This window comes from Lepisma saccharinum, chromosome 8, assembly GCF_977018435.1.
Source record: "Lepisma saccharinum chromosome 8, izLepSacc3.1, whole genome shotgun sequence".
Lineage (NCBI taxonomy): Eukaryota > Metazoa > Arthropoda > Insecta > Zygentoma > Lepismatidae > Lepisma > Lepisma saccharinum.
Window position 1 is genome coordinate 61236433 of NC_139236.1, and position 17421 is coordinate 61253853.

At 36.4% G+C, this 17421-nt stretch overlaps 1 protein-coding gene across 1 annotated transcript in view; it reads right to left on the reverse strand.

Moving 5' to 3' along the window:
* Nucleotides 1-16915, reverse strand: part of Abp1 (Actin binding protein 1) — a 44860-nt gene extending 27945 nt beyond the window's left edge. Inside the window, exons 1-5 of the mRNA XM_083126752.1 lie at nt 16618-16915; nt 11620-11675; nt 10111-10223; nt 5736-5948; nt 3289-3453 (exon numbers count right to left, since the gene is read on the reverse strand). Coding sequence (XP_082982878.1) covers nt 3289-3453; nt 5736-5948; nt 10111-10223; nt 11620-11675; nt 16618-16700 — 630 coding nt within the window. The 5' untranslated portion in view covers nt 16701-16915. The remainder of the gene's footprint in view (nt 1-3288; nt 3454-5735; nt 5949-10110; nt 10224-11619; nt 11676-16617) is intronic.
* Nucleotides 16916-17421: the final 506 nt, after the last annotated feature.

The following is a 17421-nucleotide window of genomic DNA, read 5'->3' on the forward strand; positions in this document are numbered from 1 at the left end:
ATCAATTTCGGGATCAAAAGCGGTAAATAAAATAAAATTTCGGTGTTATAGCAGTGAAAGAATGAATCAAAAGCAACATATAAAATGACATTTTGGTTTTAAAATTGTGAACATAATCCAAATTTCAATTTGAAAACTGCACTTATTACATTAATAAGCATAACCCTTCTAATAGAACATTTATGTAGTTACCAGAGTATTAACTTTATGTCTGTATAATGGGGTCCATTCTTGCTTCTCAAATATTTACAGCAGAATTAATAAATTTTCCATGAATTGCATAACTTGCAGGATAATTGAAACTTCAGAAAGTGTCACGTCGGTAAATAAACTCTAAATTTTGTGTTGTACAGGTGTACCGTCATAAACCATGTAACTTGAACACACTTTGGGGTGAGATTCAAGCGATGTGTGCAGAAATCCCATTGGACACTTTGGTGCGAAGAACGGAATCAGTCGTGACTCGTACTCAGAAATGTATCGAAGCTGAAGGCCAACATTTTGAACATTTACTTTAACCACCATTTGGAACATTCAGTTTGACCAGAAAGTACACTTATTTTTCAAATTGGACTGTAGCCTTTCTTTTCCGAGAAATTTAACCTTGTAGGTTGGAAAATAAATTTTCTATGACAGTTCAAAGTGTGTATACATTTTTTTGATGCACCCGGTATATTTGGTAAATAAAAAAGCAAAATTTCGGTACAAAAACAGAATCAATTTCAGGTTCAAAAGAGGTAAATAAAATGAAATTTCGCTGGTATAGCGGTGAAAAAACGGCATATAAAATGACATTTTTGTTTTAAAAATGTGAATATAATCCCAAATTTGATATAAAAACTGCGCTATTACACAAAATAAACATACCCTTCTAATAGCACATTAAATCATTACCACAATATTAAGTTTATTCCTGTATAAAGGGGTCCATTTTTGCTTCTGAAATGTTTGCAGCAGATTTAATCAATTTTCCGTGAATTGATAAACTCACAGGATACTTCAGACTTCAGAAAGTGTTGCGTCGGTATATAAACGGTAAATTTTGGGTTTAAGAGTCTATTTCGCATTTTGCAGTTCATTTCGCATCATTTTGTGACAAAACAGGGTAGGAAAATGCACGTCACACCTTTCAGAAACATGAAAAATTAACATTACAATGTGTTATTTCACATTTTGTGTTTTCGTCAAAAACGAAATATGCATGCCTCTAATTGTATGGGTCACATAAATAATACATCATAAACAATAAATGAAATATGATCTCCCATTGACAAAAGGTATTCATAATTATAATCATGATATGACATTGTGTTACTGGTCCCTTCTGATCAACTTTTGGTCTCAGTCCTGTGCTGAAGTTGAATGCCAGAAGTTTTTATCAGAAGAACCAGTCTTCTTAAAAACAGCTTTATTTTTCAACAACCACTCACAAAACTCCCCCCCCCCCCCACCCACATATCTGACACACAATGCAAGATTTGTCTTTTGAGTTTATGTCAAGATGAAAGAATTAAAAAAAAATTTGCAGGTCCATATTGAAACTACATGTACGTTTCTTGGTCATGCTTCTTCACTGCTCTACCAATGATGGAACACACATAAAACAATACAATCAGCGATGCGAGCTAACTTGTACAGTAAACTTCTGTCTGCTCGACGTTCTCGATGACAATGGAACATTTTGATTGTTACGAAGTGCTTGAAACACAGTCCAGCTGTTTTGCTACAGTGTTGCTATGATGCTACTTTCAAACTTCCATCTAAATCGTTATTTTTTTTAAAAAATAAATAAATTTAGACACGGCATTCAAGCTAATTCCTAGACTTTTATAAAACGGGACAAGTAGTGTTTTTTTAGTAATATCGACTGGGACAAGCTTCTGAGATGGGATGTATGGTCACCCTAGTTATGAGTCTTTAGACACAGTAAGATATTAATATACACACAAAGTGTACTTGCGTATCCGTGTATTTTTTTTATTAATTTGATGACCACTGTCACCATCCACATCGAAACTCGTGATGGTCACAGTGGTCACAGGCTACATTTTCAATTCCACCCTGCGTATAGGTGTTTCCTTGTGAAGGTTCCATCCTGATTTTCATCTAATGATAATTATCATCCATTCTCATTGTCACAAAATTAGCCAAAAGGGGTTGAAAAGCAATGCAACATACAAAAAATGCAGTACCCAAAATACTAAGGCTGAGCAGATCCCACTTTGACCTTTAGTGAAAGGTGACCTCCTCCACCTATAAGCTTCTCTGCACTTTTCAAATGTGCTGCACAAAAAAATTGTTAAAGACACATTATTTATTTACCTAAGACAGTTAGGATTGGTTTTGTTTTTAATTAGAAGAAAATTTAAATTTTACACAAAAATTACTATCTGGACAGCCCCTGTGGCCCCTGCAATAAACTAAATTGAATAAAGAAATTGTAAGATGTAATTCGGTTTCTTAACAGGTGAATATTTATTTCAATAATGTCGAAATTTTAACTGATACTGAAAAAAAAAATGACAGAGGCAAAAGAGAGCATGGATTTTTCACCATGTTGCAAGTGGAAGCAGTTTTTTAAGTTGTAAGCCAGATACAAACTGTTAAAAATATGATGAATAAGTATTTACAAGATTCCTTATGGAGAGGTAACTTCAAGTTATGTCTAATCAATTGGACATTTAGTAATATAATTAAGCCTTGTTTCCAAATTAAAAAGACTAAGTTGTTGACCAAGGCAGATTTATTAAGAAATAAAAACACTTAATAAGTTCGTAAGTGTTAAGTGTTTTATTTCTTAATAAATCTGCCTTGGTCAGCAACTTAGTGGACATTTAGACTTTTCCAACCACAAATGAAATCTTGAGCCTGTTCTGTTTCCGTTCATGTGTTTCTCTATGCCATCAGAAGTTTGGTATTCCCAAGTAAACAAGTAAAATAATACTCCCATAAGCATAATGCTAAGTTTCCTCCTCCAGCTCACAGATGTCTCCTTCCCCAGCTCGATGCAGCGAAAGGTCAGTGGGGGGAGGAGCAGTTTAGAGCCTTTACTTCTGGCTGGACACAAACTGTTCCTCCTCCCCTTAAGTTTCTTCAACAGTGCCAAATTGTGTTGATAGTTCTTCAATAGTTAATTGCTTTGCACAATACTAAGATAAGTATGACAGGTGACAATAAGTATGCTAGGTAAACATATTTTGTGTACCACGTACAGATCAACTCACACATAAATATCTTTTCCATGTAACATGGAATTATTATTTAAATTAAAAGTGTAACAATACTTACTTCTCTCTGCTTCCTTATCTCTTCCAACTTCTTCCTTTCCTCATCTTTCCTCTTCCTTTCTTGGGCTTGCCTTTGCTTCTCCTCCTGTTCCTCCTTCTCCCAAAACTTGTCCCTTTCCGAAGTGTTTATTTCTTGAGTTGGTATGACCCTTTTATATGTTGTGCCCTTGGAAAATATAAACAAAATGGAATAAAAATAACGTTACTGCTGTTCTTTATCAAATGTAACAACATGAGAGTAATTACTTGCATAATACTAGTCAATTTCCTATGTAAAAAAAGGGGGGGAACTGCCAAAGTAAGCCTGTCTCCACCCACATACATTCAAGGGTATGCGCTTAGTGTCCTGGTGCCTTAAAATATACCAGGATGTCAGTTGCATGAATTTAATGGTTAATGGACTTTTAATTTCTCTTATTTATTGATACAATATACATGACAAAATAACATACATTAATTTTAAAAAATATTGCATGGTACTTGATTTATAGTATTTTATTTTTGCCGTTCAAGTACCTGGTGAGTGAGGCGATTGATGATTGAATAGTAGGTGTGAGGTTTGTTATCAGTTTTATTATATAAGTATTGCTGTCATTAAATTTTAAATTTAAATATTATGATTGTGTCAGCAAATCCAGTTTTATCAGAATCGGTATTTGGTTTGAAACTAAATGTTTGTTTTCCTTATTCTCAGGTCCAGAAGAAATTACTGCATTTTTAGTGAAGTGTGTGCTATGTTACAATATGCAGTTTGAAACTAATAAAAATGTTTCAGAATGTATGTAATTTTGTTTTGATGCACTGACGTTGCCTGCCTCATCCTGAAATCCCAGAATATAGCAACCCCACCCAGCCACAACCTGAATGTCCCATTATATATTGACATGAAGTTCATTCCTTCACTTGTTTTCATCGGCTACTGCAGACATGTCGTCTTATGTAGTAAAACATGGGATCCCGTGTAGCCAAATAGTCCCAGGTTCGATTCCTGGTGGAAGCCACAAAAATTCCGATGTTAATGCAGCATCATGAGAATTGGGGAGTTACTTTAAAAGACGTGGTAGGCTCCAGTCTCAAAAGCTAGAAAATGATGGCGATGGGACTTGATGCGCTGACCACACATCACCAAATGGAAAAGTAGCATGGCAAGGACTGGCCCTTAGAGGGCTGTTGTGCCATTTTCAGGTTTCAAATTCATCTTGTTTCAAAGCCTAATGGTGCATTTTTATAGTGCCTATAAATACCCATTTTGAGGTTTAATGCCTATTTTCCATAATCTTGCCTCAAATTGACTTTTAGGGTATTTATACTTACTCCTGCTTTCTGTCACTATTTTGTTTCTCTCAACAGTAATCTATTGTTTGTGTAAGGGGTGTCCAGACTTTATTTCTATGCTGGTCAAGTATTTGAGCAAGTGACTGCAGACCACATTGCACTAAATATAATGCATCAAATAAAGGTCGAGGTTTTAAAAGTACTAATGCACATAAAATGTCATGATTGACAATAGTTCATGATGAACCAAAGACTGCTAATATACAAGTTTTCAGATTTGCAATGGATAGCATATTTTGACACCAACTTTGAATCAATACCTAGACAACTGACAAGGAGAACTGAAATAATATGTTCATGTTCACAGTTTGTTTCAGAGGTTTTCAGTGCTTATAAATCCACTCCTTAGTAATCTCTGACGTCCTAAAGTTTGGATTTAATTCTATTCCTATAAAAAAAAAAGTTATTAAATCGGACTGAGTTGGTATTAACGTGACCCATTAGATATTTCAATGCTGATATTTGGTTGTTTTAACAGATTTAAAATTCATAAAACAATAAGATTCCATGTTTTGTGTCATCTTCATAATAAGATATCTTCAATAAAACAATCTTTATTATTTTAGATTTGTTCAATTTGAAATTATCCAAATCACTTTGGTATGAAGTTAAATATATACTGCAATTTTATTGTGGTGCTCTAGTAACTAAGTTTTGTTATAAAATATTAGGGATGGGACAGATGAAACAGTACTCTATCGGTATCTGGCGATATAGCATATCAATGTATCAGTATATCGGTAAAATTACCGATTATTCCAATCTGATATATCTATAAATACCTTAGAATTTACTGCAAAATTCTGCATTTTGTTACAATTTTTATGGATAATCTCCATGCCCTACTTCTTAGTAAAGTAAATGCTTAAATATGTAACTTCTTTTGCACTGCAGTTACCTGCGAACAAATATTTATTAAGGAGGTCAATGAACTATTCAGGTGCTTCAAGGACCAATTGGAATTTCCTATCGATTCGGTATCGGTATCGGTAAATTTTATGCTGGTACTTTAATGGTATCATGCAAAATTTCATATCTGCCCATCCCTGTAAAATATTCTTAAAATTTGCTTATAAAACCAATGCGAACTTAAAAGTAATTATAAAAACTTACCACTGGCTGTGTTTGAGGAGAATGCTCACTCTTCTCCTTGAAGGAGTATGCCGACCCAGTGGATTTTGACACTTTCTCCATTATGATCTCCGTGTCTACTTCCTCTTCTGTTCGGGCATTCACCGTAATGTGAATGCCCTTGAAGAAATTGGTCACATCTCGAATATGGTTGGCACATGTTCCTTTCCTCACCAGTGGTGCACCTTCTCCTTGCTGGGGAGAAAATTTTAAATTGAATTTACCTATCAATGCAGAATAGCATTCCCAGTTTAACCCTAGCTTACCCGTGATGTACAAGATGTGCAGTTATTTATTAATTATAATAATTACCAAAATTAACATCATTAATAAGAATAACCAATTATTGCATGAGTGTCACGCACATATTTTACCATTTACTAAAAACATATTTTTTATTAATGTTTTTTTTTTGTTTATAGAGGTGCAGTTGTTTATTAATTATAATAATTACAAAATTACCATCATTGCCAGCCAACTGAACTCTGTCACTGGCATGAGTGTCTAGAATGACTCACATTCAAAGATAGGCCCACCTAGAGTATTTTGTCTCCTATTTACATTTGTGTTTTTATGAACAAAAGTAATACAGAAATATTGTGAACACCCTAGGAAACAATGTATTTCTTTAAAATATTTTAGTTGAAGAAATAAAAAAAAATAGAGGTAGTGGGCCCTGACAGCCCTACTCCCCCTCCGTCAGGTAAGACAGGGTCAACTCGTTAGTAAAGTTTTAATTATTTTACACAAGAAACTGGTTTACAGCTTGTGCTGAAAAATACAATACTATTCACTATATTGATGAAGGAATACAATATATACAATGCCTTCATCTGGTTATTGTACCACTTGGAACTCGTGCTGGAACCACCTACTTGCTAGCGAAATCGGATGTGCATGTTGATTTATCTTAATTCACAATTAGAAGTAAAGTAATCTGTACTTTTGTCACAGATGATGATAGAAATGTTTTCCTTGTACGGTCGAACATTTTTCAAATTTTTTGAGAAAGTTCACTTAAAATTGCTCCCTCACTTCTACGCAAGTTTGTTTTTGACATAAGAATCACACATAAAAATGTTCTCTATATTAGTACATTTACTTTATTAGTAACGTCTAGTGATAAAGTAAATTTGGAAAAACATGCTTAAGAGGTGGCAACTATAAGAGTAGCTGTTTTGTCGACGACAAAAAATTTGCAGAGTTTAATTATCCTGGAAGTTATGCATTGATTTTGAACCAATATGTACAATACTAGGGGTAGAAAAAACAAGAATATTTTTTTTTTAATAATTCGAGTTGGCTCGTGGAAATTTTTATTACCTATTTTTTTAAAAAAATAATTAGGGCAGTATGTGTTTTTTTAATGTTTATGTTTTCTGTATCTCGTGTTATCATTTAGCCTTTTGTATCCTGAGCATCTTGATCAAGAACCTACATGTAACCCCTTGCATCCCAAGCGTCTCGATCGAGATCGTCTAGCATGCTCGTAGTTCTTACTCTAATGTTGCTATTTTTGGCTAGATTTGCGATTTTCTTCTTTTACATTATTATTGTTAACACACACATTAAACAATTATGACTCTTGCACATCTTGGTGTCGAACAAAAAAGGCTGGAAAATAGCGGCTTTTTTTGTGCAGATTCCTCACAAAGGAAAAAGAATTCCGACAAACAAAGGCCGGATTTGTTAGCAATTCTTTTCTTCCACTACTGGAAACTAGACGGGTGATAAGTTTGCTTCTTGGTACCCAAGGTCACAAGGAATTTCCCCTGAGTCGCCACAAGGGGGGAAGAGGGGTTCAGGAAAACTGGGCTATTACAAAGAAAAGTTCGAAAGCAAGACGAAAACAGGTCTTTGTTGCCAAGCAAATGTTTTTTAAGTTGCTGCAATGTGACCTGCATTGTCTAAAAATAGAAAGGTGCTGCAGATGCAAGAAAGGGGAAGATTTGATGTGCTTTCGTCACCCCTTTCCTGGCTTTCGTAGCTCAGCGGTGGTGGTTTCGTGCGTGCATCAGTTGGCTTCTTTTGTGTGAAGTTTGTTATACGACCTCATCAATTAGTTTGTGTGCGTGTGTGTGTTTGTGGGAACAAGCTGTTCAAGTGCCATTAGTGCTAATAGTGCCTGCAGTTTCCAAAAGGCTTATAGTCGACCATGACTTCTCCAAGTGATCTCCGTTCAGATGAAATTTGAGATGAGCTTGAGGCAATGGACATGGACTCAGAGTGGGAAGACGAACAATTTGACATTTCCTCTGAGATATCATCAGAATCTGATTCTGATGATATGTCACGAAGACGTGACAAATGTTCCCCCTCCCCTCCTGCATCTCCTGTCGACCAGCAACCCTCACCCTGAACTGGAAGGACCGCTCCCAACCTGCAACCTTTCCTTGAGTCAGTGGTGCGCAGACATGTTGTTTTGGGAGTACAACTCGTGTTCTATTGATCATATGATAATAGTGCAATTACTTTCTTCTTCCTAACACTCCAGCAATTATTTCCATGTGTGTTGTTACAATGTCTTGTACTTTTTGTCTGGGTGGGGGGGGGGGTGAAACTCCCATTTAAAAAAAAAATCTTGAATTTTTAGGTTCGTCCTCCCCCAGTCCCTCCATATATACACCGAATGTGAATACATTTTATATAGTCCGACTCTATGGTTCATTCCGAGTAAAATGATACATCATTTTTCTGTCTACGCCAATTAGCATCCGATCTACAGTTGTTTGAAGGTAACTGCATTTTGTTGAAATTCGAGACTTGAGTTAGTGGCGCGCAGACATGTCGTTTTGGGGGTACAAGTCGTGTTCTATTGATCATATGATAATAGTGCAATTATTTTCTTGTTCCTAACACTCCAGTGATTATTTCCATGTGTATTGTTACAATGTATTGTACTTTTCGTCGGGGTGGGAGAGGGGCGAAACCCCCATTTTTTCTTCAAAATCTTTTGAATTTTTAGTTTCCTCCCCCCTCCATATATACGCCGAATGTGCATAAATTTTATATAGTCCGAATCTATGGTTCATTCCGAGTAAAGCGATAGATCATTTGTCTGTTTACGCCAATTAGCGTCCAATCTACAGTCATTTTTATAAAACTCTGAATTTTGCTGAAAATTGGCTCGGGCAGCAAGGGGGTTACATGCGAAAGAGGCTCGGGTGGCTAAAGGTTAATCAGAATAATAAACATGCTATTATAAATTTTTGCATTGTTGCTAGCAGAATTTTAAAATCTGCTGCAATATGACAGTCAGCCGTATAATAGAATGTACTGCGTAGTTATCATGCTATTGAGTCTTCTTTAGGAATGCAACTCTGGCACAAACATTAATTACTTTTAATACAATCTTGTATTAATTAATAAAATAAATTTTTCAAGATCATATTTCCAAATATGTAGCTTTACCATAGTTGGATTCATGGCTTTTTTAGACCATATTTGTCCAAATAAAAAACTGGCTCCTGGAAAAAAAAGGCCGGCACCTGAATTAGTTTTAGTTTTTCTATCCTGTACAAAACTGTATTTTGTGATTACATATGTATTTTCATATTTTTATGTATTTTCTTAAAACATTGTAATGCAAAACTCCGGTAAATTGATGCTTATAATTGAAGTGGAATATCAACCCACTGTTAATCAATATTTTGTACGACTTTTAATTGGTACATTTTTCAAGCATCAGATTGATTGATTGATTTGCTTTATTTTACTTCACTCTTGTGGCACTTTTGGCTAATCTGCGAAGATGGAGATGAGTGATGATATGACGAAATTGGTGAATGGGCACTCACAAACATCCATGCCCAGGCCAGGATTCGTACCCGGAACCCCTGGCATCGTAGCACGATGTGCTAACCAATCTGCCACGGGGGCCGGCTCAAGCAAGCATCAAAACCAATGGGAATTGGTAAGAGTACGGTAATGGTGTGGGTATCAGTATTGACTCAACCCTAGATGAAATAACATATTTGCTACAAAATTTGGTCCAAACTGAGTGAAAATACTACATTTGGCATGAATCATAGAAAGTTTTTGGTTAGAATTTTTGCAAACCATGCAGAATATAGACAGCCAGGAAAAGAAAGGTATAGTCAGATATTGGCGCTGAAACTAAAGTAAATCCAGAAAAAGCTCATTTTATGCACAAATTGTACACTTCAGGATCAGCTTGCAAATTCAATGCTTTTACTTCAATTTGTGTTTTGTTTTCTTCCTTTTCTTTTCTTAAATATAATACCGATTTACATTACTGGTTGAATTGAATATTACGTGACCAAGCACAGTAGCTCTCATTATAAATATTTATAACAACGATACTACAATGTCAGACAATAAAAACTACTTCACTCACCCAATTAATAAGAACAAACTTTGGAAGACTAGTCTTTGGGTCTATTACTCGGCAAAATGCATACATTATTTTCCCACTGTTCAAATCTTCAGTCAATTCTTCAATGCCACCATCTGGAAAATAAAAATCGCGTAAGTGATTACATATACCCAGTTTTTTTTTTTTCTGGGAAGAAAGGTTCCAGTACTCTTCAAATATTGTGGTACATTAACAAATGGTCACCGATAAGAAGGTGCCAGTACTGTATACCGTCGGGAAAAATGCACTGCATATACCAAAGTACAATAGATCTTAATTGAATTTAGTACCTTATGTGAATGTCATAGTCCCTTCCTCCAGAATCTCTACACCAAAGAAAATATTACACTTGTCAAATTATAAGGTTTTGTTTTATCACATGAAATTACAACATGTATTAGGCATTTGGGGGTGCCCACAATGGAGCAATCAGTGCCATAAAAATTTTGATGTGTATATAATATGTATATATTTTTCTAAGCAAATAAAAAATGCACCATTCCATAATATCAGGAATAAGGCTTGATGTGACAAGCGAATCAGAATGTATGTCCTTAGTAATGCATTTACTTTAGCTAGTTCCGAGTCCATTTTTACTGCCAGTAGCATCATATTTAATCCGTTACATGAAGGACTAATCGATTTGCTTTATTTTACTTCGCTTTTTGTGCCACTTGTGACTAATTTGCAAGATGGGGATGAGTGATGAAATTGATGAATGGACGCTCACAAACATCCACGCCCAGGCTGGGTTTCGAACCCATACCCCTGGCATCATAGAGCGATGTGCTAACCACTCCACCACGGGGGCCGGCGTTACATGAAGGAAAGTAAAGTAAGAATTTATGGGTGGGGGCAGTTCAAGTAAGTGTTCAATAAACCTAAAATGAAGAAGTGATTGTCATAATTAAAATACTTTATGGATTATGATATTATCGGGGGGGTGCCATTTTCATTGGGAGGGTGATGGGCACACCTGTAGGCATTTACATTCAGCAGAAAACTTCAGTCATCTTAAATTTGGAATAAAAATACAGGATGCATTATTTTCTTAAAAGGAAGCATATCAGAAAGTTGTATTTTCTCCTCTAAGAGAATGCCTAAGAATTGTGTTTCTTTCATTAGGGGAGGGGAGATAATACTTTCACATATCACACACTTTATTCCTTTCAAAAAAAGGAATGTTAAGTGTAAAACCTGTGAGAAAATGGAAATGCTGGAAGCAGCATTTCAATTAAATAATATAACATATAATAGAATATGTTAAATATTAACACTGGAATAAACTCAAAAAAGTATTGGTTAGTAGTTATAAATTGGCAAATTCATGTATTATCATGTTACTAATCATTAGAATCAAAGTAACATAAAACGGCAGATGTCTTGACAAACATTTGCAATGGGTGAGCAGTGTAGATCAACGAAATTTAAGAAATATTACACCATCTACCACATGAAACTTATTTTTAAAGATTTCGAAGGTAAACTTACCTCCTTTGCTTACAACTTTTAGGTCATATGTTTGCCCTTCATAGCCATAAAGAGCCCTAAAAAGAAAAAAAAAGTGCTGCTTCAGATAAGCAAAATTATAAAGTTCATTTTCATAATAATATAGGTCACAAACACACTATATACTTGTAAAAGGGTGCCTGAAATTATTAATTGATGATCTAAAGTCTAGTTTAAACCACAACACTGCAATCGTAATAAGTATATTTTCAGGGAATTGCTACAAAGAAATCACATGGTTACTTGAGCCTCTGAAATTACTTTCAAGGAAATTACAACATTATACATTGTTTACATTTTCAATGAGCAAATCATAATCCACACAGAAACATGCATACTTGATATTAAGAGTAACATATTGTGCACCCTTATAAGTCATAATATTCTTTTTTAAAAATTGGCACATTTATAGTAACACCACTACCATTTGTAGATTCATTTCCCAATCATACTGAGCTGAGAAAGAATTATACAAATGAGAACCGAGGCCTGCTGCTTAGTTTTTCATGAGGTAAAAATTCTGATTGTTGTGTAATAATGAATGTGGAAGTACATTTGAGGAACTTACTTGTGCATTTTAAAGATGCAAAAAGTAAAAATTTGTGGGGAATTGTGTTGTGAAGAGTAGGTTATTCAAGTGAGTGTACTCATAAGTCATGCTATCTTTAGCATTCTTTCATGTGGATTATGATGTACAGTCTCGGACACTTCTGGGTTGCAATGATCGCATTACCTTCCATGGAATTGTTACAACCCAAAAGTGCCCATGACTGTAAATATCTAGAGGAGATAAAGGAAAGCATGTAAGTACTAAGACAATCAAATGTTCTTTCAAAGGCTTTCCAATGAGCCACAAATTAAACCTCTAATTGCAATAGTTGCCGAGTTGTGACCATTTAACACTGACAAGGTGCTGGCCCAGGCTCATAGCCAGGATTTGGGGGGGGGGGGGGCTTATTCTTTTCAGCACAGGCATCGCCAAAAATATTTGTCGAGGGGCAGGCCACGGATAAAACTTATTAGTAAAAATAATAATGATGATAATAATTTATTACCATGTTTATAATTGTCTTCTCACAATAATAACTATTATAAGTTTTAAACACATCCAAATTTATTGTTGTTATTATTTATTATTATATCGGGTGGTCCAAAAGTCCCGGAATGGTCAAATATCGTGAGAAATACACATCGAATCGGAAAACGAAAAAAATACGTGTTTAATAAGTGAAAGAAAGCTATTCAATGATATCACACTTGATTCCCCACCCCCTCGCCTCTCACCATTCGGTGTTCTCGCCAACCTCAATTCATTTCCTGCTCAAATTGGTATACCCCGTTTTCTTGGCACAGTCCCAACCGAAGATACACACCATTGGAACCATTCTGTAACATCTCCAGACTAATTGCTTTTGACACTGTACGAATTCTGTCTTTGAATTCCTAGATATCGTTGGGTTTGGTTTCAAAAACCTTGCTTTTTAAGTATCCCCAGTAGAAGAATTCAAGAGGTGTCAAATCGGGTGACCTCAGCGGCCACTCTATGGTGCCCCTTCTACCAATCCACCTGTCAGGAAAAATGTTGTTCAGCACATTGCAAACAATTAAAGCAAAATGAATTTGAGCTCCATCTTGTTGATACCAAACATTCACAAATGCATCCCCAACGCAAGTTTGTATTTCAGGTATTATCTCATTGGTCAACAAATTTACGTACTTTTCAGATGTCAAATTGCCATCAATGAAGTATGGCCCAATAATACGATTACACAATATTCCAGCCCAAACGTTAACTTTTTGCGGGTACTGTGTACGATGCTCCCTCAGCCAGTGGGGATTCTCTATGGGCCAATACCTCATGTTATGCCGGTTGACAGATCCACTCAACTCAAAGGTAGCTTCATCGGAGAAACAAGTCCACCACAGAAATAGATTATTTCTGTCGAATCGTAGCATCATTTCCTCGCAGTATTCAAGTAGTTGTCTCCAATGAGTTCTTGCACTAGGTTTATTTTGTACGGATGATACCGATGCGACTTCACAATTCTAAGGATAGATGTTTTACTTACTTTGGTTTGTTGAGCTACTTTTCGACTCGAAGTATAGGCGTTTCCTTGGAAATGCACTTCCAAAGATTTCTCGTCATTTGTAGCAGTTTTAGGTCTTCCACATCGTGGTTCATCCCTGACTGCTCCAGTTCTTTTGAAGCGATCAACGGTTCAATAAACAGTAGATTTTTAAATAGGTGCACGATTCGGGAACGTATCGTTGAATAAATTAGTAACGTCTCCATATGATTGTTTCCTATCACCAAACTCCGGCATCATGAGAACTGTTATCCTTTCCCTCTCTGACAATGCCATCGTTGACAGAATACGAACAGTAATGGATTTTCTATTCTTTCGTACACCTATTAATACTCCAGTACGATTCCCCCCCACCCCTCTTTCGTGAGTTGCAAAGAATGCACACAGGGTTACTGAAACTAAATTTGACCACCCACTTTCACATTCTGTAAGATCTCACCTCTTACACAATGATTGCCTTAAGAACGCAACCTTCACCGTGGTAGATTACAGGCAGCTCCTCATGCTGAAACGACCTGGTGGCACGATGAGTAAGCCCACTGTGTGTGCATCGCAGTTGGTTGGGAACTGCTCGTGCAGCAAACTGCTGACGCACGTCAAGGTAATCGCATGCCCACATAGAGTCACCAGATGGCAGACCAGTCGCCTTCGAGCGGCCCTATGGGACCACGGAAGAAAAACAAATCGGGCCATGATGTAAACAATGAACAATTCAGACGTTTATGCTTTTCGACGTTTGGAACGGAGAAAAGGCAGTGGTGAATGGGTAATTAAGTTCCGGTCACCACATAGGCAAGGGGACTCACCTAAAAAAAGTACCCCGATGGGAACAAAATACTACTACGTCCACATCTTTGTTCCTGGGTTACGCAAAATGTAGTACAGAAACCTGGTTATTTTCTTACGTAGAATCCGATTCTACAATACAAAATGGGGGTTTCCATTTCAAATTTCACAGTTGCACCCTGCCCTACCCCCCAGGGGGGCGAGGGTGGGGAATCAAGTGTGATATCATTGAATAGCTTACTTTCATTTTTTAAACACATATTTTTTCGTTTTCCGATTTGATGTGTATTTCTCACGATATTTGACCGTTCCGGGACTTTTGGACCACCCAGTATAAATGGAGATACCTTGCTAATCGATCCACGGTATGAGTGAACACCCAACACAAGTGTTGTCCATTATTTTTCTTACAATTTGTACAGTTAGTGTACTAAGATTCATAGTTATTGTATATTGTTGTTAATTTTTACACATTCCGTTAAAAACAAGGCTTTAAAAGTTAGGGCCAGATTTTACTCATAAAGTTTATATTGTGTGACCTCTCACAAAAAAAAATATACATGTGGATCCATTTATTCTTTGGAATAAAAGGTAGAAAATTAAAATATAACCTGGATCCTCTGTTATACACTAAACTTTTTTCGATATTCAATTCTGCTAAGGAAGTAAAATTAGTTACCACTATACACTATTTAAGTAGATATTTGTAGGAATTCGGGGGAGAGGGGTCAGCCCCCTTAGCTCTCCCCCTGGCTGGCCAAAATGTAAACTCCTCCCGCCGCCCATAATTCCAAAACTTAGAGAATTTCGATGCTGAAATATTGTATCTATACTCATTACGGTGAACCTATGTATAAAAGATCAATTAAATTAGAGAGGATCGGGTTGGGGTTAACACATACTTTGGAGGCTTAGTGAATACTTGCTGTATGGTCTCTGGAGAATGATCTTTGCCTTCCGTATACTCCTATGTACTGCCATCTTGAATACAGATTGTGGTACCGTCGACGCTCCGTGTCCCAGCGATAAGGTGATGATTTTTGTGTCATTTATGAAGATTATGTTCTATACGAACAATTTGTGTTATTTTTAACTTTAGGAGAAGTATTATAGTGGAGTAATGATAGTTTTTTGATGGGACTATTTATGATGTCATTTTCATTGTTGCCATCTGCATGTGATATGAAGGAACATGTTGTTACGTTATTTGTGTTTTGTAACTTGGAGTCTTGTTGGAAATATCCGAGATTGAAGATTGGCAATCCTGGTGTTACGTCAGGCCACGCGAACCCCACGAACCATGCATGTGTAGCCCCACAAACCAATCATAAATACACAAAACATTCATAAATAGCCCCACGAACCATGCACGCATAGCCCCACAAACCATTCTTAAATAAACTATTCATAAATAGCCCCACGAACCATGCACGCATAGCCCCACAAACCATTATTGAATAAACTATTCATAAATAGCCCCACGAACCATGCACACAAGGTTGGGTTAGGTTCTGAGGTTAGGCAAACATAGTTAAAATTGTCATGTTCTGGCAAAACAATGGCGAGTTTGGAAACACTGACCAGGGGTTACGTCATTGAACGCACCGAACATTTGGTTCACGTAGTCGAACGTAATGGAGGCAAGAGCTTTTGAGCATCGGAGAGACATTAATGTAAAAAAATACACGATTTACCGGCCGAATAAGTTGAACGAAGGGAGAAAACACTTCCACGAACTTTCAAAAGTCTACAGAAACTCAGTTCCATAAGTAGTTTCTCCTGTAAATTTGAAGAAATGTGTTTTCCCTATACTATACTGTTACCATATGTGTATACTCTAGTCTCGGGCGTAACAGAGAAAACTGACGAAATATGTTCTATATCTCTGTATTAAATATAAGGTATGAAATGGGTTCCACGCCCCAATTAATATACAATAAAGAGATCGTACACGAATACTCAAACGGTATTCTTCACGAACGCTTACGGACAATTAATGGGACGTTAAACATAAATATCAACAATATATATCAATTTTAAAAGTTGCTACGAAACGGCATAAAAGGTACTCGTTACAATTACGTGAACAGCTGATAGTAATACATACCAATCAGTCCGACACTTGTCGTCGACAACTTCTTTCCAGGCTGCCTGTAATGCATCCCTGTTTTTGGCTAAATTAATAGCCATATTTCTAAGAAAGCTAATAAAGGACCAATATATCAAATAATTTTAAGTCTATACTAGAAACTTTCAGTGAATTTTGTAAATTACGCGGTTCGAAACCGGTATTTTCAACATTTTAACTATCACTTGTCAGAACTTTCGCACACGCTACCTCGATAGCCTTTCCAATAAGTGTTGCATACTCAGCAATTAAGAAGGAGCCTCATAAAAATTGCCATGCTACCACCAGATAAGTGATTTCCATAACATATGCAATTTCTACAAATAGAAAGATAATTTGGAGCAAAGAAGAATGTGCAAATAAGCGAATGAAATAAAACTGGCGAAAATCTCTAAGAATAGTAAAATACAACACAGTGAGAAACACTGATAAAAACGAGTGAATAACCTCAAGCAAAGATCTGGGTTTTTCAACTGACTCGCGGAGTCACTTCAATTTCAAAGGATTACGGCTCCAAAACATTCAAAGAAGTATTTTCTGGTGACACCCATATGAACCACAAACACCGCCCGTTGATGTTACCGTAACATAAATACAAAACACCGAACCTGATCTGCCTTATCTACCTGTCCGTGGGCAGATATCTAGGATATCAGGCTTGGTTTATAACTTGGCAGTTTTTAAGTTCTATATTGGTGTGAGTAGGAAAGGTATACCTGTCCACAGACTAGGTACCTGTCTACAACGCCAACGAATAAGCACAGACTAGAAATGGCTCTGAAT